The sequence below is a fragment of the Amia ocellicauda genome, chromosome 1 (genome assembly GCF_036373705.1).
Source record: "Amia ocellicauda isolate fAmiCal2 chromosome 1, fAmiCal2.hap1, whole genome shotgun sequence".
In the NCBI taxonomy this organism is placed as follows: Eukaryota; Metazoa; Chordata; class Actinopteri; order Amiiformes; family Amiidae; genus Amia; species Amia ocellicauda.
The window spans coordinates 56456192-56480419 of NC_089850.1; the positions used below are offsets into that span (position 1 = coordinate 56456192).

Consider the following 24228-nt stretch of genomic DNA (forward strand, 5'->3'; position numbering starts at 1 on the left):
AAGAATCCATTCCTCTATCTAACCAATTGCATGGAAAAAACACTGCTCAGTCCCCTAACCTCCTCAGCACCCAGCTCTCCGACAATGAATTATAGTCCTATGAAATTTATTTAAGGAACAAAACACCCTCTTTGCCACCCCCCCACCTCAACACCATCTTAACCAGCGTCTCGCAGAACGGGAAGCCGATGCGCGGTGAGAGGCACAGCTGACATGACATGAATCTTCCCCGCAATTGAACACAATATTCCCGTGCGGTGAAAGCTCTTTTAAATGGTTTTCATTTTTCATTTCAAAGGCCACCCATCACGGGCAGGACAAACAGAGCCGCATAATGAGCCTCTGCTGAACAATAATACTATTAAGCGCACAGCCTTCTCTCCAGCCAAAGGTGGCGGAACGACCCATTTGTTTTTTTTAATTTTCCCGCCACCGGAAACGGGGCAATTACTTGGTGACCTGGGGCTACCTAGTCCCCACTGTTTCTTTCGTGCCTTCTCAGGTAAAATAGTCATCTAGCAGGGATGGCCTGGGATTGATCCGTCCCCCTCGCCGCCTTTCTAATGAAACTGCGGTTTGACACATTTCTCAGCGTCAGTGATAAGTGATTAAAACATAAGAGTTCCATGTTCTCTCTCTCTCCCTCCCTCTCCCTTCCCCACACTGTCTTGGTTTTAATACCAGTTGCTCATGCAGTTGATTCACTGGGCAAATGTAATATCCCTACTTCAAGAACACAAATACTGCCCCCAAAAAAACCTCACAACTTTTAATGAACACAATTATTGCCTTCTATTAACATACTAACACTGACTTGGGGAATCGTCATGCTTTGTTGATTTTGGATATTAATATGTTTTAGCATGTTGGGAGTGAGGATGGACTGCAGAAAGTGTAGTGTGTGTGCGTGTGTGTGTTAGACAAGGGTCTACAGCTTTGGGCACCTGTCTAACATCACCCACCGAGCGCTGCCCGAATCCCACGTGAAAGAACCTGTCACACACGCATCACAAGTTTGCTATTGGAGAAGAAGCACCAACGGGGCCACCGGGAGACACACAGAGAGAGTGTTGTGAACACGTCTCTGCAGCTGTCAGGAGAGGGCTGATGTTTACGAGCCCCTGAAGACAGCATACTCTGACAGCACTGGATTCCCAAAACCAAGTGCCAGGTTACAGTCACAGAAAGTTTTCTTTGCATGGTGACTCTATTTCCCCAATTTTATGGCAACAAGTGAATTGAATTAACCAGTGATCCCCCCCCCCCTACCTCCATCCCTCCCCTTCTTTCCCGTCCCTGATCCCATCTCACACCTGGCTTAGTTTCACAGCTCATTAGGGAGCAAGTCTGGCCGGGTGAGATCCCCCGCAGATCCCGTCTCGTTTATAAACTCAAACACAAAAACCACTTCAGAGCAACACAACCTCCTGCTACAATTACAGGCTCTTAGGCACCCTAGGGATTTTTACCGCCTAGCATCAACAATAGAGAAAGCTTTTGAATTTCATCTTGGATGTTTCCACCTTTAACAGCGGCTCATAATAATATCGATGCTTCATCTCGCTCTCCCACAATGCACTTAGCTTCGGTACATCTCGCCCTTTGTTTTCCTGCAAGCGCTTTTCTCATTTCTACTTTTTCGTTCTGCTTTCTTCGTCACCCTGTTTTTTTTGCTTTGGTTGTTTCATCTTAAAATAAATAAATAATAACAATATTATAATATATTCTCCTTCGATTCCTGTTTTCGTTACCTCACCAGGGCTGATAGTGCAGAGACGACACTGCAAGGCAATTCTGTCCACTTGCTTTATTAGTGTGAGTGGCGATGGTCTTATTGTCAGGATTTGCCCAGAGGACCTTATATAACAGACACTTGTTTCACCACACGGAGACTTTTAATAAACAGGGCAATAATTACATCACCTGCCAGGGCTTTAGTGGCCTTGCCTTCATCTCTCAAATGTAAAGAAACCTCACAGCTTACGTCTCAGTGTCCTTGTTTATTTCCTGATGTTTTACATGGAAGGTTCCAAATTCTGGAACGCAATTTGGTATGATTTTGAAATATGCAAGCCCCGGTGAACAGGGAAAACTATCTGATCATTGCCAAAGACAGAAAAGTAGGTAGGTGATGTCGCTAATGCGCTTTGTCGGGTGGAAGAGGACAGTTTCGAGTTCCTTTTTAGTGCCGAAACAACAGGAAAACATAATTCAAATTGGACCTTCAACTTGGGCACAGCGTAAGTGCTGTGCTTGTTAGCCTATGTTTAAAGAGATGGGAGGGAATCAACTAAAGGTCACACAGGAAAAAAAAAAAAGGTCAAAATGTTTTGTTCCAGACAACATGTGACATTTCATAGCAATCTGCACTTCTCCTGCACCACACAACCTTCTGAGACCGCAGACCTTTCCTCCTTGCTTTTGCTTATAATTGATGGAGCTTCTCTTTCTTTTTTCTTGAGCTGCGCTTCGTGCTCCGGGTGTGCACAGGTTTGCCACCTCTGACTTACAGAAAAAAACCACTGATTAATCCTGTGTCATACAGCCTATTACATGTGCAGTAGTAGTTGTTCCCTACAGATGGGAAAAACCTGAATAAATGAGTGGAAGAACATGATGAATGCAGATGCCTCCAAACAGGTGTACTGCATGATACAATTAAGCAATTAACATCCTGTCATGCTCTGTGGCATGTATACAAATGCTGAGCAGCCCAGTTGACCTCAATTTAGGATCAAGATGGCAAGAGGAAAGGATCTAAATGACTTTGAAAGAGGGGTTATTACTGGGGCACAAATGGCAGGAGCTTCAGTCACAAAGACGCTCAACTGGCTCGTGTTCTGGACAAGTGGGCGAGTGCATGTGTGGGACACCAAGAGAACAGGACAGGCCTGACTGCTGGACCCCTACAGTGAGGGGGTCCGGAGGCTCTGTTATGCTGTGGGGGGCATTTTACTGTCATGGTTTGGGTCCACTTGTCCCCTTAGAGGGAAGGGTCACTGCAAATCATGACAAAGTTATTCTGAGTGATCACCTTTATCCTATGGTGACACATTTCTATCCTGATGGGAGTGGTCTCTTCCAGGATGACAATGCCCCATCCACAGGGCACGAGGGCTCACTGAATGTGTGATGAGTATGGAAATGATGTGAATCATATGCTATGGCTTTGGACCAACGTGTCAGACAGCGCTCTCCCCCACCATCATCAAAACCCCAAATGAGGGAATATCTTTTGGAAGAATGGTGTTCATCCCTCCAGTAGAGTCCAGAGACTAGAATCTGTGCCAACAGCATTGAAGCTGTTCTGGGGCTCGTGGTGCCCAACACCCTCCTGAGACACTTTATGTGGGTTTTTCCTTTAATTTGTCACCAGTCTTTATATTGTAGACTAACTGGATGTTGTTTCAGGCTGAACCCTCTCCATGAAATAAATAGATTTTATTCAGTGTTAATGCTATGTTACATTATCTTTACACTTACTAAACATAAGGTACTTCAGTTATTATTATAATTATCTACCACTTACAAGAACTACAGCACGACACTGTCAGAGGATGTGATAATGAAGCTGTCTGGGCAATCCAGGAAGACATTGTGACATTATTAATTACTTTTCTATAAGAAGCATAAACTAGCTATTAAGAAAACATTAAACACGAACACATCGTATATATGAATACATTCTGTGGAGTTTATACCTCAGCCAAGTACAGTAATGTCAGTAGCGTGTGCCCTTTAGCGAGACGACGGTGTCTTGCGCCGTGAATTGTCCATCTCTGCTGTGCTGCTATAACCATTAAAATGCATGAGCTGACTAAAGTATGATAAATACGGTGTGTTTTTGCTCATTTATGGCCTCATGGGTCAGAGGAGAACTCACACTTCACGAAGAGGGGAGAACAAAATGGATAAACAATGTTGAAAGGGATGCTGAACTTAGTATTAGGGCGCCAAATCAAATTTGTCATTTATTGTCCTAGAAAGTATTACATTTTTCCCGGGACAGGCGCCTGCCTAAATCAAAGGGAGCGCTCCCTGAACACCAGGATGGAGTCACAGTGGGAGTGCAAATTCCCACTGCAAAACTCAAACCATCATCTCTGAAATAATTCCAAGTAAAAGGTCAGTAAGTGCCATGAGAGCTAGTAAATCAAGAGCTGGATGGTGGTTGGGTAAATTAAATCTAAATCTAAATCGCGGAAAGCGCTCTTCCCCCAATCTGACAATAATCATTGACCTCTGCGTTGTTCCTTCCCTGTAATTTGGGTTGACACTGTTAGGCTGGTGAATTGACTTTCTCTGATCCCACCAATGATTTACACACAGAGAGGTTTTTGACAAGTGGAGTTGACAAATCAGATAACGAAGACAGTTTTGATTTACACAGGGAGACGTGTCAGTTATATCAATTGACGAGCTCAGACTATACTCGGGAATGTGACACATTACAAAGAACTGAAACAAGCTGAAACAATCCCCTTGATAATTCATTCATGGATAATACTTGTGTTGCTGTAAAATGATGAATACAAAAAATAAGGAAGCCAAAATTAATCTTGGCAAGTGAATTTGGCAAGCTGGGGTACATATTTAAAATGGCTTCACAAATCATTCTCGGCACTAAATTATAAATCACCGTAAAATCAGTCTGACTTCAAGTTGTGTGAAACTGGTGGCATCCCACACATTTTCTTCCTGGACGAATCCACTTGCTCTATAAAAGGTATCTGACGTCCCACCAATTGTCCGTGACCATGTGCGGCCAGACAGCTTTCCAGGCGAGTCGCCGCCCAAAGCCAAAAATGAATTCAGGGAGGGAAACTTTGAAAACCGTTCAGTCACTCTGGTTCTCTTTGGTCGTTGTCCGCTTCGCTGTACATTTGCAGAACAAAACAGGGATGAGAAAGCAGAGTGAAGCGCCTGGTTTTGAGTATAGCATAGCTGTTCTATAGAGCAATAAACCCGTCTGGAAAGGGACCCGGTATTAGCAGAGAGCCCATATAAACACAAGAAGCCAGTTCTGGAAAGCACTAGCTGTCTCATAAATTACTCTCCATTCAATATTTCTCACAATGGGACACGCTCAGCCTGAAAAAATGGGCTAAGCTGAGCAGCACTGTATAATACTCCACAGTGGACCAGGAACGCTTTGGCAATGAGGGAGATTAAATCCTTTTTTGTGACAATTTTTAAAAAATAACATCCCAGGCATCCCATATACAGCGGCCCAATTTTATGTTGGGGAACTTGAACGTCATACCTCCAGTGGAACAACAATGAAGAATACTATTTTGTGTTGCTGTTCACGCTGTGCAATCTAACCAATTTGTAGCGACTAACAATAGAGTCGGGTAATTGCAATTGAACTTTGATGTGTGTGGGATGCAATTAGTCGTATAATTAAATAAAAAAGTCAATGTCACTTAGTCATTCTGTGCAAAGGCAAGATAAACTTGTCTTTGCATAATTTGTAGGATTGTAGGATTAATGGCATAATGTTTCACACATAACTGTATATGTGTTTTATAGATATAGAGAGGGCGAGAGAAAGATATAGACATAGATTTAAATATTAAAATGACCTAGAAAAAGACCACATAGAAGATGAGAAGATCAAGGCATTCAAGACAGAAAACAGGAGACATTTCTTCACACAGAGAGGCGTCACAATCTGAACAAACTCCCCAGTGATGTGGCTGAAGAGACAATTTGGGAACATTCAAAAACAGACTGGATAGGATCCTTGGATCACTCGGTTATTAATGGACACCAAACGAGCACGATGGGGCGAATGGCCTCCTCTCGATTGGACACTTTCTTATGTTCTTATGTAAACAGAAGCTTTGTGAGTGTACTGGTAAATCAAAGTGGAAACATTTTATTACCACTGTTACAGAAAACAAATAATTATGTAAAACTGAAAACTACCACAATCATCAGATAACACAAGTATAAAAGCAGAAGGTATAACTACTTAACAACAGTACGTTTTTAAACAAGACTAAAAGATACATAAAAACTCGGGATGAACCTCAGTAATGAATACACAGCCAAGGACGGGAGTTAAGGACAGATAAGACACTACTTCCAGGGGAAAGTAGATTACGTGCCGGGATAGAGCGACTAAGAAGATCAGAAATATAGGAAGGGGGCATATCTTTCAAGGCTTTGCAAGTAAGTAGTGAAATGATGAAAATCAATTCTTAAATTTTACTGGAATTGAGATAAAACTTGTGAGGTGAGGTCATGCGGTTTAGATCTTGTCACTACAAATGATATTTACTGGCTGGTGTGAGAGGCGCTTAAAAATCCACTAAACCGCCCTGACGTTGTGACAACATTTGAGCATATCACACAAAGACCCCACAGATAAACCAAAGTGTACAAACGAGAAGAGGCCATTCGCCCCATCGTGCTCGTTTGGTCTCCATCAATAACTAAATGATCCAAGGATCCTATACAGTCTGATTTTGAATGTTCCCAAACTGTTGCTTCAGCCAAATTGCTGGGGAGTTTGTTCAGATTGTGACGCCTCTCTGTGAAGAAGTGTCTCGGAGTCCAATTTTCATTTGTGTCCCCAGGTCCGTGTGTCCCTGCAGACAGGTCTCACGTGCAGTCGATATCCCCTGTACTGGACCTGATCTCATGTAACTCCCTAACACCAAAGTGCTGGCATTGTCACAGCAATGCATGAAGCTATCCTCCTGGCGTCACCAGTCCACCTACAGTGGCAGGCAGACACATTTATCTCGCCATCCCCTCCCGTGCGCTATTATGAATCGAGTCATTTGCATATGGGCATTGGTGTCTATGTTTTTTCACTTCCTAAACCAGTAATACACAGCAACACACTTTCATAAACACAAGGCCGCCCAAAAAACACAGGAACAAGAGTCACATAAACCTCCACAAACTGTCCCTGCCCCTCTGTGAGACTCGTGCCAGCGGTTGATCCAATACCAGTAGGTCACTGCTCAACCGTTGGAAGCAATGAACAAACGATCTCCTGGGCTGAGCCTCAAATCCTCTAACATAAAATAAAGAAAGTAAGAAAGAAATATATTCAGTTCCTTTGCACTTCGCAATCTGACATCCCATTTCACTTTGGCATCAGTCAGGCAGTAATATTATACAAAAGAGCTAATAATCTCTTAATAATTTCCCAGTGACCTTTGCAGAATGACATCTCTTTCCTGTTTAAGTTCAGCCTGGTAAGGATTTACCGTTTTAAAGTGAAAGCGAAAGGCAGCCGAGCGAGGAGAAGATGGCTTTCACTCACCTTAGACCCCCATGTCTCTGCACATTGTCCGTCTCAGCGGATTAGACACTGCTTTCAAACCTCCTGAAAAGGTTTCACCTGCCCAATTACCACATTTTACCTCCTCTCACTCTCCCCTTCCACTGGTAAAGAGCAGCGCTTAATCTTCTATTAAACCCCATTTATCTCAACTTACCCTCTTTCTTCCGCTGTCTCTGTGCTCCATTCAGGAGACGTCCCTCATTGTAGCCGTGAGATTAGACTGGACAGATTTTTTTTTTTTTATTTAGATGGGGGGGGCTTTAGGAGCTGAACTGCCCTATCTATGCGGACATAAAGACATATTAATGTAACTCTTTAGTGTGAAATAAAAAAGGAAAGAGAGAGAGAAAGAAAAAGATTAAAAATTGAAAAATACATTAAAGTGCCATGTGCGGTTTAATTAGGGATGTTGTGAAGTCTTGTTTTCCCCTCAAGCCAAACGGCAAGAGATGGATCACAAAGGATGAATGCAAAAAAGGCGCCTGAATCGGAAACGGTACCGGCAAACCCTTGTTGTACTGTAATTGGGTTTGGGGAGAACATGGCACAGCATATTGCTTTCCACAGAGGTCTGAAACAAGACATCGGATCCTGATTGGGATTTCAGTTTAACCCACAACAACAGAGAGGTCGTGGTGGTGGGGGTAGACAGGTCAGACAAGCAAATTCTCATCCACTTCCAGGTCAAGCGCTGCAGTGGAGACTTGACCCTCTCACCTCCAGGGCTGTATTAATGTCTCCTGCCACAAACAAATGGGTTCCAGGGCTCGGCAATCAAAGCAGAAGAAGCTGGCATTTTAAGCTGTTTCTCCTTATCACCACTTCGGTTTGGCCGGCAAAGGGAGACTGATTCATCGCGGGGCGAGAGTGGAAATTAATTTGTATCCGCACTCGAAGAAGGAACACTTCCACGGCGACCTGCACACTGTCCCATTTACTATCGAGCCCTAATTCAGCGCCGCAGGGGGACTGAGCGAACAATTACTTCGCCTACAACGGCTACATCGTCTTCCAGAAACCGGGGGTGACCAGGAGAAACCTGTGGGTCGTTCATGCGCCTGGGCCATAACTAGAGAGAGTGGCGGTACTTTGTGCTGCAGGGAAACGCCAGAAAGCAGCTGCAGAGGAATAACACCCTGACCCCAATTTGAGAATTAAATTTAGTCTTCTGTGCTCACTCGTAGTCCCCCCCGCCCTCCCGTTAGCTCGGCGCCGCGGCAGTTGATGACAGAAGCAATCCATCAGCGAGAAGCAGACCAGGATGAAGATAGCACCGATAAACTGGTCCCGAAGCCTCGAGTCTCTGCATCACAAAGCTGAAAAAGCCCACTATGCAGCCAGTACGCGTCTCAAAGATGTCAAACTTCTAAGCTTCCAGGCGGATTATCGTAGTCTCGTCTGTCAGCCCAGTAAAGAGAGCATTTATTTTAAGTTTATTTATAGCGTGAGTGTGTGTCTGCACAGAGTATTTATTTATTTACTTTTCTTGTATCTATTTGCGTAGTATTTTGTTATGTATTCTAACCTAGAGCTTGACACTGGTGTGCGATGATAATGGCTTACGAGGGAGAAAAGCATGCTGGGATTTCAACTGTCCAGCCTCCTCGTTACAGAGAAGCATGCTGGAGAACATCTTTGCCCAAATACACTGGTGGGGAAAGGCGTCTGTAACACACAGGGCTGCGCAAAGTCGTCTTTCCATTCACTTTCAAATATTCTACAACCCTGATCAAGCTGTTCACTCTTACCAACTGAATGACTAATAGGTTTAGAGTTGGATCCACTCTTTAGGTGTAAAACTCTCTTTTTTTGTGTCTCCTTTTAAAATTCTAAATATAAGTGAAGAATGTAAAGTTCTCTCAAACCGAGGTGGGCGTTTTTCATTGGAAGAGACAAATCAAAAGGAACAGGACAAACGAGGGATGAGTAAAGGGCATGAGACAAGGAGAATGAATGACTAAGTGACTGAGTGAGTACATTTGTGTGTGAGAGAGACAGAGAAAGAGAGCAGATTAAGGAAGGAGTCGTGTTCCCCCCTTGCCAGCAGCTCACGCGTTTCACACAAAAAAAAAAAAAAAAAATCAAATGGCAGCACAATCCACTTCTTAAAGTGCAGGCCAATTAACTAATCAGCAATTAATTAAAATGCAAATTGGACACACTCTGTGAACAAAGGACGCGCAGCCCAAGTCTTTCCACTGCTGACTGGGTCTCTTTGTTTCTAAACCCTGGGAATCAAAAGGCAAGAGCGGTGTATTGTGAACAGAGAGAAACAACTCTGAACTCTCCAGTACAGACTCGAAGACTCGGGCCTCAGCACACACACACACACACTGCTCAGCCACCCAGCGACAGTAAACACAACACAGAGGTCGACAACAACAACAAATGAAAAGAGTAAACAAAACGAATTAAATAAGCCCCATAAACCATGCCCTGGCACGCAGCGTGGCACTCTTGAGTGAGCAATTAACAAGCAAACAGCCTCCTCCTAACAAATTAATTCATTAACGCCAGCTCGGATCAGGGGCAACGCAATCAACACCCCTGGGCAAAAAAACAAAATACCGAAGCATTAACAACCCAGCATGCCTAGGTGTCGCCCTGCACAGTTGGCACCGCTCGAGGACGGGGTGTTGCCCGCTGCAGAACTACCTGCCACAGCTGACATATGTAGCCAGCGTGGCGAGAGCCGTGTTAATCTGCGAACAGAGCGCTACTGTCTGCAGCTTGGCTGCGCTCCAGAGCTAATCTCCCTCACCTTTCCTCTCCACAGATGCTGGCAATAGACACACAAAGACAGGTGTGAGGAAGGGCCCGGCCAGGCCTGTAAGCTTTGCCACGTCCCAGTCTCCTCGTCTCCGGTCGTAATTTCAAATTCTTTGCTTCCTTTTGCCTCCTCCTATTAAGTGTCAAACATAATTCTGTGTGCTAGTTTCCCTTTAGAAGCTTGAAAGCGTTAGTACATGGAGGAGGGGGAAAAAAACTAAAAAACTGTTTAAGCTGTTTGGGATGAAATTCGGCGAAACCCTGTACTCTTGTTATCCACCGATGAAGCAGTCTGCGTTATGCTGATATGCTTCCTAAATGCGTTAAGCCCAGTCTTTACATAAACACCTAAATTAATACATTCAAAAGGTATTATTTACTGGATAATATCTGTCAGAGAGATTAAACAAAGAATCCTTGAATAGATGAACAATACAAAGTTCAATGACGTGATCGCAACAAAGGAACGCGAAGTTGCGTTGCATCGCATTATTGCCCATTATATACATGTCAAAACATTGACATTGTACAGCTTCATCTCAATAAAGCCTCCATCTGTACGGAAGGCTGAAAACAGGGATCCGTGGAGTAGATTTTCAGGATTATTATTCATTTATTTATTTATTTATTTATTTATTTATTATGAATCTCATTACGGAAACTCATAAAGGAATGAAACAAACGATATCCGGAATTACACCATGTTGCAGGAAAAACTACGACAACAACAAAAAAAGAGGTTGTGCGGAGAAAGCAATTTTATTTTATTGCTAATTTAAAAAAAAAAAAAATACTGATGCACTAAATGAAACTATGTGAGTATTTTTTGGAGCAATAAAAGTGCATTATGTTCTTTCTTTTTTTAATAACACAATTCTGATTATCTTCCAATATAAAAAAGAACGCAAACGCATCAGTACCAGAAATGCCTTTTCAGCATACTAAAGCTGCGTCCCACTTTCGGAGAGTTCAAACTGCATCCTCCTAGGATTCAGTAGGACATTTGAAGGGAAAGTCCTACTGAGAGACTGAGGAACTGAACCTTTTCACCCTGGAACAGAGGAGACTACGTGGGGACTTGATTCAAGTCTTCAAAATCATGAAAGGCATCGACCACATCAAACCAGATGAGCTTTTCCAGATCAGCAGGGACACACACACCCGGGGACACAAATGGAAATTGGGCTTCAAGGCAGTCAAGACAGAAAACAGGAGACACTTCTTCACACAGAGAGGCATCACGATCTGAACAACTCCCCAGCGATGTGGCTGAAGAGACAATGTGGGAACATTCAAAAACAGACTGGATAGGATCTTTGGATCACTTAGTTATTAATGGACACCAAATGAGCACGATGGGGCAAAGGGCTTCCTCTCGTTTGGACACTTTCTTATGTTCTCATGTTCTTATGTAATACTGATTGAGTAATACTTTCCCCTTCAATAAAATACAATAATAATAATAATGATTACAAATATTCACCAGCACTTCAGCCTGGTGTGGAACATGTTTATATGCACTTTTTTATAGAAAAAAATGATGAGATGCCACACAAATGCACGTTTCCTTTAATTCGACTTGTTGTTTTTACAGACTGGGGATGTGCCAGTGACTAAAGATTGATCGACTGATTTCTGTTCACAGCAAATTGTTTCATACGATTTAGAGAGGAGCGAGTCTTTGTTGCGCGATTATGAAACCGTTTGAAATGGGATACGTCGAGGACTTTTATTGTTTTTTGAAGTGTAATAAATAAATCAAACATTCTTCCTCGGTAATACAATTATAACAAGAACAATCACAGGATATGTGAGAATTCAAGAGAAGAGTTTTTCATCTGGGATGCCAAATCATTAGAAACCAGAAACGTAAAACAAATGCTAATAAACCAAAGAAGGGAGAAATAAATGCTAGCAACTTTGATTTGTACATATTTAACACGGGAATAAATGCAATCTCTGTCTATCTGTGTATCTATAACTCTCTACTCACCTAATTGCATGAATTTGTGTATTAAGAGAATCTGTCCTAACAGTTTATGTATCAAATGAACTGGTTGTGAGCAAAGCAATTGAAGAAGCAACTGAAAGGGATATTTGAGATATTTAAAGTCACGCACTGTTCAGGAGTGTGAAATGCCCCTTCGGTGAGAGTGCAATTGGAGGGGAGCAGTGCTGTTTATCTCGCTCTCTCACTCTCTTTCTCTCTCTCAGTCAGATGCAGTGCGTGTGTAGGCGATGGGGAACTAATTAGTAACAATAGTGCAAGTTACAGGGCTAACTTATGGCAACACAACGACGATCTTGAACAATGTTTTGCAATTCCGGGTCAGATTTATAGGAAGGTATTTAATAATTTTTTCCACCAGATTTCAATTTTTTCATTACGTGTCTTTTTCTTTTCATACAGCCCAACAAATAAACAATTACTCCCAGTATCTTAGTGCTAGTGTGGGGGCGCAGCTGTTTAGGCCTCAAGCCCAGTCCGTCTCGCCTGTAGCCAGAGTCTTTTTTCTTCCTCCACTAGTGTGTGTGGGCGCCACGGTCATCACTCTTCCTGTCTCCCATTTTCTCTCGGCTCCTAACCTGGCACGGCCCGGAGAGCACGTGCCAAACCAGGCCTCCTCACAATGGATCAGTGCTGTGCCTTTCTTGTTTGCAAATCCGTACACGTGTGAAAAAAAAGAAAACAAAACAGCATCTTTTCCTGCTGCTCCTCCTTCCCATTCCCGTAGCCCAGATCAAATGCTCTCTATTAAGCAGGAACTCCTGACAATATTTATCTAGGGTGCTCAGTGGATTCTCTCATCTAAATCACAGCACAGTTGCAATTTGACATGACAGGTTTATGAGTAAAGCATCTTCTTGGGAGGAGGAAGTAGGGCAGCACGATATTCAGGACCAAGGTGTACCAATCTGGACCCACAATCCATCAGGTTTTATAGGTCTCTGAGAATCATCAGCATCTTAAGGATGCTAAATCGATCCTACTAAGCCAAGATCGACTGGATATTGACTTGGCTTGGCTTTGTAGTGATGAGCCCAGGTGGAATGAAACCCCAGAACAATGCATCCTTCCTCTAAACCCGGTTTGTGAAACTTTTTGTTTGTGCACACCCACACAAAAAAAGGAGAGGGAATACACTTAACCGTGGATGCACACCGGCAACACTTGGCATTTCGATAATTGCAAAATCATCCTACTGTTATTTGTGTCTTGTTGCATGTCTGCTAATATTCCAGATCCTGTTTCCCCACGTCTTTAATTACACGTGACGCTTTGATGCATGCTTGTGCGATTGCACTTTAAGAGAGTGCCAATTAATTAATCCGCTAAATATTTCACCAGAAAGATACCCAGGGCTGTGCACCGAGCCCTGTATGTAAAAACAACACGCCGCCGAGTTTAATTGCTGTGCTATTGTCTTTCATTAGGAGAAAATATATAATAAAAACTACCCACAGAAAGGAATACAGAATTTCTAATCCTTTTAATCTTCTCGTGTCGCGGCAGCCAAGGGTAATAAATTAGAGATGTGTGCAGTAGATAAAGTTTTAAGGTTTGGCTTAATGTTTCTGATACCTGGATTAGTACTAAGCATAAACCATGGTTAGAGAAGTTAAAATATGGTGATTTTGTCTCTAATGGGTTTTAGCCGATGTCACAAAGCCAGCAGACATGTTTGAAGGGAGCAGGCCTAAGCACTCGAAAGCCTGGGGACTAAAGTATTCTCAAAGCCCCTGAAGGACTGCTACTCCTGGGCAGGAGAGTGGACTGAGCACATGCTCTGTGGATGAAGTGGATCTTTTTCAGAACACTCTTAAACCACTTTATATCAAAGTGTAACAGCCAAAAAGTATAACAAATAAAAGCATGAGATATTCAGTTAGAGGTCACGCATACTCTAGCATAAAAGGCCAGTTAAAGCATTGCAAAAAACTTATGGCTGTAGGTGTTACAACTTGATTAATACTACCAGGCCATCTAAACCTAAAGTGGACTTGACTTCACTGGTTTTGCTTGACGTTCCCCTGCTGTGTTTTACTGGCATATTTTGTTTGGTCTTTGCCAGGCCAGTCAGTACTTATTGGCCGAGTTCTCAGCATAAATAGAAGTTTGCAGTGTCTTCCGTCCATTGCCCCTGGCGCACCCAGGCTGTTGCATGTTGAATATCACGAGCACGTTGTTCAAATCAGGGTAATTTCCGCTGCCTGCTAGGAGTTCCTCAACCAGCGTTGGACTTTGAGCACATGCTGATGAGCTCTTAATGGACTCCAACAACGGCCTGACTTAATTTGTTTTGCTTTGATTTCTCTTCCAGCTCGTTTGCTTCCGCGGATAATTGCAGCCACGCTGTGCCGGCGAGCGAGTGATGTACTCGGCTGTTCGTGGATGTCAAGTTTTCCCTTTTTATTTATTTATTTAAAGTTCTGCACAGTGAGAGAATTCTGCAAAAGTGCAAATCAAAATACTGCCATAAAAACCAAACAGCTGTAATACCTTCCCATTTACGGTACTGTGGAAAAGTTTTAGGCAGGTGTGAAAAAATGCTGTAAAGTAAGAATGCTTTCAAAAACAGACATGTTAATAGATCAAATCCATATTTGGTGTGACCACCCAAGACAGCATCAATTCTTCTAGGTACACCTGCACACAGTTTTTGAAAGAACTCGGCAGGTAGGTTGGCCCAAACATCTTGGAGAACTAACCACAGTTCTTCTGTGGATTTAGGCAGCCTCAGTTGCTTCTCTCTCTTCATGTAATCCCAGACAGACTCGATGATGTTGAGATCAGGGCTCTGTGGGGTCCATACCATCACTTCCAGGACTCCTTGTTCTTCTTTACGCTGAAGATAGTTCATAATGACTGTCGCTGTATGTTTGGGGTCGTTGTCATGCTGCAGAATAAATTTGGGGCCAATCAGATGGATAAGTATCTGCCTGTACTTCTCAGCATTGAAGAGACCATTCATTTTGACCAAATCCCCAACTCTATTTGCAGAAATACAGCCCCAAACTTGCAAGGAACCTCCACCATGCTTCACTGTTGCCTGCAGACACTCATTCGTGTACCGCTCTCCAGCCCTTCAGTGAACAAACTGCCTTCTGCTACAGCCAAATATTTCAAATTTTGACTCAACAGTCCAGAGCACCTGCTGCCATTTTTCTGCACCCCGGTTCCTGTGTTTTCATGCATAGTTGAGTTGCTTGGCCTTGTTGCCACGTTGGAGGTATGGCTTTTTGGCCACAAGTCTTCCATTAAGGCCACTTCTAACCAGACTTCTCCGGACAGTATATGGGTGTACCAGGGTCCCACTGTTTTCTGCCAATTCTGAGCTGATGGCACTGCTGGACATCTTCCGATTGCGAAGGGAAGTAAGCATGATTTCATCTGCTGCAGTAAGTTTCCTTGGCCGACCACTGTGTCTACGGTCCTCAACGTTGCCCGTTTCATTGTGCTTCAGAGCTTGGACAGCACATCTGGAAACCCCTGTCTGCCTTGAAATATCTGCCTGGGAGAGAGCTTGCTGATGCAGTATAACTACCTTGTGTCTTGTTGCTGTGCTCAGTCTTGCCATGGTGTATGACTTTTGACAGTAGACTGTCTTCAGCAGCCTCACCTTGTTAGCTGAGTTTGGCTGTTCCTCACCCAGTTTTATTCCTCCTACACAGCTGTTTCTGTTTCAGTTAATGATTGTGTTTCAACCTACATATTGAATTGATGATCATTAACACCTGTTTGGTGTAATTGTTTAATCACACACCTGACTATATGTCTACAAAATCCCTGACTTTGTGCAAGTGTACCTAGAAGAATTGATGCTGTTTTAAAGGCAAAGGGTGGTCACACCAAATATGGATTTGACGTAGATTTTTCTTCTGTTCACTCACTTTGCATTTAGTTAACTGATAAATATAATCTATTAACATGTCTATTTTTGAAAGCATTCTTACTTTACAGCTTTTCTCACACCTGCCTAAAACTTTTGCACAGTACTGTATGTTTGAGATGTATATCCCACACAGAGGTCTCTAAGGGTTAACACGTGGCTCAATAGGTGTTTATAGGTGTCTATAAAGCTGTGAAAGTCTGCTCAATATGTGACCTTGAAAATCTAACCGCAGGGCTGAATGTGTGTATAAATATGAAAATGACTACATGGACTCATAAATGAATACTCCTTTTTTAACTTTTGTTACGGACTCCGGCAAATTGCCTTGCATAACTCGAGCCGTTCTTTAAAGGCAGGCGGTATTAACGGGCAAGACTAAAGCCAGGGGGATTGAGTATTGATATCTGGATTCTCAAGACTCTGTCCTTTCACTGACTACACTTTTTTTCTTTTTCGGCAGCCTTTAAAGATGGAAAATCAAACACTCACTATTGTTTGTGCAAAAGTAAAACCATTTCAAAATAGAAATGAAAAAGAATCCCAGAAGTTTTTTTATTTAATATAGATATACTTTAATTTATTGAATTTGATGGTTCCTTTTTTCCATTTTTTAATTCTATTAATGGCGGCACATTATGCGTCTGTGTAAATACACCATTTCTCTATGATGTCAAAATAAATGTTTTGATACAGACAGAGTAGTGCATTGACAATAATCACTGAAAGCCTTTAAGACCACTGTTAAGAGAAGTACAAAACTGTGGACGGCACAACAACAGGATTTCTTTGAAGCCTTTCTTATAACACACCTGGTCTCCATGTTATGAGGTTGGCTTTAGCTCAACTTTGCTCCGACTGTACGATAAGATGCAATGGCGCAGGTACACAACATGTTGTCAGTATTAATATATTGGTTAAGGACTTCCATCTCCACTCTACACCGTGCCACAATGCAAGACACTTGCCCTGGCTGTCCCCTCGCTCCCCTGTGTCCCATTCCACTGTAACTGGATGCCCCAGCTCGTTTACCTCTGGTCTACTGTGGCAGCGCATGCGTTACTTTACCTGCCTTAGTCCTTCTCTGCTGTTCTGCATGATCCTCAGGGCGTAGTTCGACCTTTGGCCTTTGCTGTTGAATTCAATGTGGCCGGTTAGACCTTCCAATTCTACCTATCCAGGAGAGAGAGCGAGACCAAGTTACGGCATCCCAAAGCACACCGCCCACGGTGATCGATCCCCGACTTCTCAGAAGGTGGAAGAGAAAAGAAATAAAGGCATATTTATAGTGGCTGGGAGTGCTTTTCTTAGAGTCCTTATTCCAAAACCTAGGTGGTGTTTCGTGCTGAGCTGAGCTGCAGGTTCCTGAGAAAAGCATCAGTCACTGTCTGGCACGCTTACATTGTATCATACAAATTTAAAAACACAAAGACTGACAGAGCTCCTGATGGACACCACATAGTAATAAAAGGAGATGAAGGAGGAGGAGAACAGGAAAAGGAAGCAGGAAACATAAACCATCACCGCCACCTTTCAAACAACAGCACCCACGCCAACATCGCAGCAGGGTGGCCCCTCTACCCTACTGGAGGCCCGTTGCTCTTACCATCCTCAGATAGTTCATCAGGCTGGTGCCGTGCTCCCAGATTTTGGAGGACTTGCAGGAGAGCTGCATGGCCCCCACGTTCTGGCTGCGGTTCAGCTCGTGGACGGCAGCCACCACGGCGTGGACGGCGTCATACAGCAGCGCCGAGGACAGCTGCGGGAGGGAGAGGACACAGGGAGAGAGGGGACGGTGTCACACTCGTACCAGCCAAGCCCACTCCGTCAGAGCAGGAGGCAGGGCGCAGAGTGTGGCTTCCCATCATTTCAATGAACGCCGACACGCGCATGTAAACGAAATCTTTTTCAATTCGTTACTCCCACACATTCCTCCGCTCCGCTTCCCTCAATGAGCCGTGAACAACTGTGAGCAGCGTGGCTAGTAATTGCCGCACGATGCAGTAATGCTGTAAAAGATGTGAGTTTATGATGCCGTGTATCACATAAAGGTCACATTATTTAAGAAGTGGAATGAAAAAATCATTTCTATTCAGTAGATATTATGTATACTCATCAAAACACCTATTTGTAAGGGAACACGTGTTATCGTAGAGGGACTCTAAAGCAACCGTAATTAAGCGATGACATTTGTCTAACTGCAGTGGCTTGTGATCACTGTATGTCCAGAAGATTATGAATTTATGACCGGTTCAACTGTCTAGGGTCTCCCAATGTTGTGCAGCCAGGTTGTGCACATCATTTCAACAAGATCTCTGAACAACAGTGTGTGTGGGGGAGGGGAGGTCAAGAACAGGTGTAACAAGGTGAGATACCCTAACTATTAATAGTGCAAATGTTGCAGGGAGGTCCTGAACTTCTCGGTTCCCTTCAAAACCACAGTAAACTCCCCCTTCATCGTTAATTTTTGTGCGGCAGCAACTTTGTGTTCCAGCCCGCGGTGGGAATAGCCCTGTTTGGGGGAGATTTGGAATATATACCTTGTGTATTAAAACAAGTAAAACTGATTAATCGAATGGAAGTTTTCCTTTTTGAACGCATACACAAAATACCAGGAGGTTGAATAAAGGCGAGTGGGATTCAGACTGAAGAATGCATTTGTCCAAACTGCTGGGATGCTGTGTTTGGCAGTGGGGTGTGTGTGTGTGTTTGCGTGTGTGTGCGTGTGTGTCTATGAGCTTTTCTCCCAGCAGACGACAGAGCTGTGCACAAACAAGGACACTCACTGTGCGCACTGTGAGACAGATTTGGCAGGCAGGCAGTGTGTATATGAACTTTGGAGCATTTAATCTTATTAATAACACACGCAGCTGGATGCTTCTGAAGCAACAGGTAGCTTGGCTTTCATCAACTCAATCTCTGTTTCCAGTGGAAGATCCAAATTAGTTTTATTAAAGTTCTATACAGCATTGCTTCAGTCCTATATCCTAAAAGTCATAAGAAGCTGGGGATTATCACAACAGCTCTTATTAAACCAGTCCTTCATGTTTTAGAGGGAAACCCAGATCTGCTGTAATTGTTTCTGTATGTGGATTTCACTCCATGCTGCTAGTAAAACTAAAAATAATTTCTTCATGATCCCACACGGCACTTTATCTTCCGACATAATGTAGCTGATGTGTATCTGATGCGTTTTTCTTCCCTGTCTGTCTACAAGTCCAGCACACATCTCTGCTTCTGAAAGAGAAGTATTTCCTTAGTGGGCGTGACGGACGCTTATGGCCACGTCTGGCACCAGATACCGTCCACAAAACCTGGACGCGTCTGCCAGTGGAAACCGGGCATTAGTGTTTGACGCTTGCCTATGCTTTAGCATGGGGAAAAGGAGACAGCTGACAGTCTACAAGGCTGATTTGCAATTTTGACTACAAATACTTTTTTCTTTCCCTCCTTGTCTGGTTTTCTAAGATCGAACGCCAGCTCCTACCGCCTCCCGGTTTTGCTGTGCCGAACACACAGGGAGGCCGACAGTCTGACAGTCCTGTCGGTTCTTGTCTTCCCCTCAAAACACAACATTGTTGATGTATTTTGACAAGGAAGGCTCACTACCATTCACTGAATGCATTTGCTGCCAGCCGAAAATAACAACAACAACACAAAACATATAATACTGATTGAAAGCAGAGTTGTGGGCAATGGCGGCAGGGGCCTGCATACGTACGACACCTACAATAAACAGGAAACTTAATAAATAAATGAGTGACACACTTCTCGTTAGCCTACAACCCAGCAGCAATTCTTGCTCATTTTGGTCTGTGCCTGTGAGATCACACAGCAAACGAAATCCCTAAATAAGCAACGCACTTATTTTTGTCTGTCATGTGAGATTCGTGGGGTATCAGTGCATGTGTGGTCTCAATGCTTCTGTACAACAATACGCACAGGTGGTGTGCAGTGCAAAAGCCACCCAAAACAGCTTTGCTCCATAAATTAAATCTGGTGAACGCCTGCCACCGAACAGGTGCCGTCAATTGGACTTGAGTGAGAGCATTTTAGACAAATATAACATGACAGCAGAATCACCTACAACCTGGAGCACCGCTGACGGAAACCGTTCTCTTTTTACAGCCATTGATCCACACCGAGAGTCTGTGAGAAAAAGCTCTATTTATGCTCTCTCATCAATCCAACTCAATCCATTATCTGATTAATTAAAAATATCTATTAAAAGGCACGGCACACACTAACTATGTGATGTCACATTTCTCGAGCCGTACACACTGATTTATTTTCAATTTCCTTTTAATTTAGTCTTAATTAGAAATACACAAATATATAAAAAAAATAAGATCTGGTGGTTGTTAAATTGGTTATAATCCCTAGAGGAGGTTTGGCGACAGGAAAAGGTTTCATGTTCTTTCACAACTTTTCTTTTCGATTTAATTATGAATGTCAAACCTCTCATTGTAGGAGTTATTTAAAAAATCTAATGCTCTTTAGTCTGAAGTGCATCATGAATCCTTAAAGAGAACAGGCCAGCATTCATCTTTAAAGGTAAAGAACCCAGGGAGGAATAAGAAAAAGAATCAATCTCTGTTTCTCTCTATCTGTTGAGGATGCACACACACAATCTTTTATCTCCTGGCTATGAGATACACAACTGTAAAGAAGTATAGACTCTCCCAGCACTGCACATCCAAACCAGAATCTCATATGAAGCCATTGCCATTAATGCATTCGACAGCTGATTAGTACGTAAATGCATACAGTAAAGTGTCAGCTGGTGATGAAATTCTCAAGATTAATGTAGTAGTTCATAGGTCAGTCAACACATCGGTTTTCCAGGTCATCGACTTTGATGCGGTTGACCGGACAGATTTAAAGACCTTATCCCGCTGTAGCCAAGAATCCATCAGCGGTTTCAGCCATAAAGTTATAATGGCTACGGGGTGATTCTGCGTTTTCTACATTAGATTGGTCTTCTTGGTCTATGGAGAAGGAATTTATGTACCAATTTATGGGTGTGTTGGTGATGGAAATATGTGTGTTGATGATGAAAAGGGGTGGAATTATTATTGCCTTCGCATAGCTGTCTGGTGCACTTTAGGATAAAGCAGAGGATAATATTATTTGAACTCGACATGTACTTCTGTTCAATTGCTCTCCACATAAGATCTTGTTTCCTGTCCTGGTATTGGGGACCCACTGTGTCCTCAATACCAGGACAGAAGGCAAAAACGCCCCCAAGAACAAGCAGGAATTAAAGACAACTGCAGTGCAGGCCTGGAAGAGCATCACCAGGGAAGAAACCCAGCATCTGCTGATGTCTATGGGTTCCAGACTTCAGGCAGTCATTGAATTGAAACTCACAATTTAATTCATGATTATGTTAGTTTGTCCAATTACTTTTGAGCCCCTACAATTGGGGGGACCACATATAAAAATGGTGTAATTCCTACACCGTTCACCCAATTTGGATGTAACTTCCCTCAAATTAAAGATGAAAATCTACACTTAAAGCACATCTTGATTGTGTCCTTTCAAATCCATTGTGGTGGCGTACGGAGCCAAAATGATGACAATTGATGACAACTGTCCAAATATTTATAGACCTAACCGTAATTTGCCATGGGATAAACATGCATTGACCCTGTACCAATGGGTGGGTTTCAGTCTCCCCTCAGTTAGGTGGGCCTTTTCAATGACTTGGCGCCTGGATTGTAACGAAGTTGAGCTCCAAAAGGATTAATTATGCTTATTAAGGGAGTGTTTGATACAATATAATTAGCAGTTTGTGTCTGTGCCTCCTTAATTGGTACTCCATGAAGATGCTGTTTAGACAGGTCTAAGAAAGCAGGAAAGTTGGAGGACAAACAGGACAGAACAGGATGTCTTTTGCTCAGAGACCTGGAAATAATGTGCGTGTGTGTGGGTGTGTGAGAGAGAGAGAGAGAGAGAGAGAGAGAGAGAGAGAGATGAGTGTCTTACCGGGATGCCGGTGAAGGGGGCGTGGTCACAGTTCTCCTGCCAGGACCGGTTCAGACTGAGCAGGAAGTCCTCAAAGAAGGGGTGTGTCCTGTTGAAGACCGAGAAGCCCAAAATGTTGACTCGCTCGTCGGCCACGTCATCTAACTGCAGCATGGAAAACTCCTGCGGGGGGGAGTCAGAGAGTCAGAGTGGCAAAAGAAGACCCAGGTCATTTGTAATGTGCGACACAAACAGGTCCCCGATAACAGACGACAACACAAACACAAACTGCGCCTGTTTTGACCTGAAGAGCAAATCTGTTTTTGTTTTTAACGGACTGAAATTGAACCCAGCAGCTACAAAACCCTACAACCATTTGTTTCAGAGCTCACTAGTAGACTCTGAGATTATCTGTATGGCCCATTAGGTACGTAATGTGCTTTTTCACATAAATAAAACAAAAAAATGAGTACTGCACTATATATACCAACTGAGACTTTTATATAAATATATATATAAAATTTGCTTTGGCAGAGATCAACATTAATTTCGATTTTCCTATATCTAAACGCTACAAGAGCTGCTGGAAAGGATATGAATCTCAACTTGGCTAGAAAACTCAGTATATTAATAATAGCTCCAGTCTTTACAGACAAGACCAATAACAGAAACAAAAGTTCGGCCCAATAACTCCTACAAAGTACTTTCCCTATTTTGATTTCTCTTATTTTATCCACTGCGGAGAAGAAGAATAAAAAAATACAATGAAATCAGTCAGTGAAAGCAAGCTTTACGGTTTACACTGCGGTTGAGACGTTCCCCCTCATCAATAATAAACGCCATGATTCACAGGACAAAATGAAATAAGCGCGGTAATACTATATTTAAAACTAGTCTCCCCGAAAACAATTGAATCTGAAGTGCCAGAGCCCTGATCTGCAGAAGCCCCAGGGCGAGATATCTGAATTTCTCTTCAACTATCTTTGCAGCGTGGCATTTAAATCCCAAACTCCCACTGGCATCGAATTGAAAGATCCTCCCGCAGACAGACATGCAGCAACCAGATAATTATATTCCATTAGCATCTTTCTGCCGACTCATACTTGTTCTGCTGCTGCAAAGAGATCAGTCAGTTCCCCCCATCTCCCATGCATAAGGTACACTAATCCTGTCTGAAACGCATCACACGGGTACCACAAACACTTTTAATATGTATGACTCTTAATAACACAACCTGGGCTTCAGAACAACATCACTCTGTGCTCATTAAGTGGCATTGTTTTCAGGACTGTATCACAATGGAAATGCTACAACAAAACTAACAAAATACTTCCCCCTAGTCTCCCTCAATCTCCCATGGTAGACTAATTCAGTCTGTAGGCTGAATCACTACACACTTTACAAACTGCATGAAGAGCAGATGTCTGTGTTGAATGGCCTGCTCTTAAATTAGTAGAGAGATTTCAACTTACTTGGGAAAGGTTTTGATGCACACTACGGCTCTCGAACGGTTAAAAACGTAATGACTTCGGCTTGTTATAATTAACATTCACTGATGGAAACTGTTCTTCGTCAGTGAGTGTGGAAGGCAGCTGTGCACGTCTTGAAGAGGTCTACTGGATACCATGTTGGTCATCTGTGGGAGTTAGCTGGATAATCAATTAACCTGGGAACTTGGGATGGGTCCTATCAATTATGCATGGCATGTCTGCATGTGAGAAACATGCACGTCAGCAGAAACACACCACTGGACTTCCGTGCCACAGCTGCGAAATAATAAACTGACCTGAGCCATTCATTCTTCCTCAAAAAGTCCATATTGGAATTAAGTTCAAGGACTAGGACTGAAATGTGATACACTCAACTATTAAGGATGGTCTTTTGTGAATGGCAATACATAGTTCTTGCTGAAACACATTATTGATTTATTTAGAGGATACAAATATGCACGTTTCACTGGGGTTTCAGAGATGAGTTTGAAAGCGTCTGTAGAAGCATGGGGACTTGATTCAAGTCTTCAAAATCATGAAGGGCATCGACCACATCAAACCAGAGGAGCTTTTCCAGATCAGCAGGGACACACGCACCCGGGGACACAAATGGAAATTGGACTTCAAGGCATTCAAGACAGAAAACAGGAGACACTTCTTCACACAGAGAGGCGTCACAATCTGAACAAACTCCCCAGCGATGTGGCTGAAGAGACAATTTGGGAACATTTAAAAACAGACTGGATAGGATCCTTGGATAACTTAGTTATTAATGGACACCAAATGAGCACGATGGGGCGAATGGCCT

At 43.0% G+C, this 24228-nt stretch overlaps 1 protein-coding gene across 1 annotated transcript in view; it reads right to left on the reverse strand.

Moving 5' to 3' along the window:
- Nucleotides 1-24228, reverse strand: part of grik4 (glutamate receptor, ionotropic, kainate 4) — a 342628-nt gene that overhangs the window by 43855 nt on the left and 274545 nt on the right. The window contains exons 9-11 of the mRNA XM_066710250.1: nucleotides 21952-22113; nucleotides 17570-17722; nucleotides 17032-17136 (exon numbers count right to left, since the gene is read on the reverse strand). Coding sequence (XP_066566347.1) covers nucleotides 17032-17136; nucleotides 17570-17722; nucleotides 21952-22113 — 420 coding nt within the window. The remainder of the gene's footprint in view (nucleotides 1-17031; nucleotides 17137-17569; nucleotides 17723-21951; nucleotides 22114-24228) is intronic.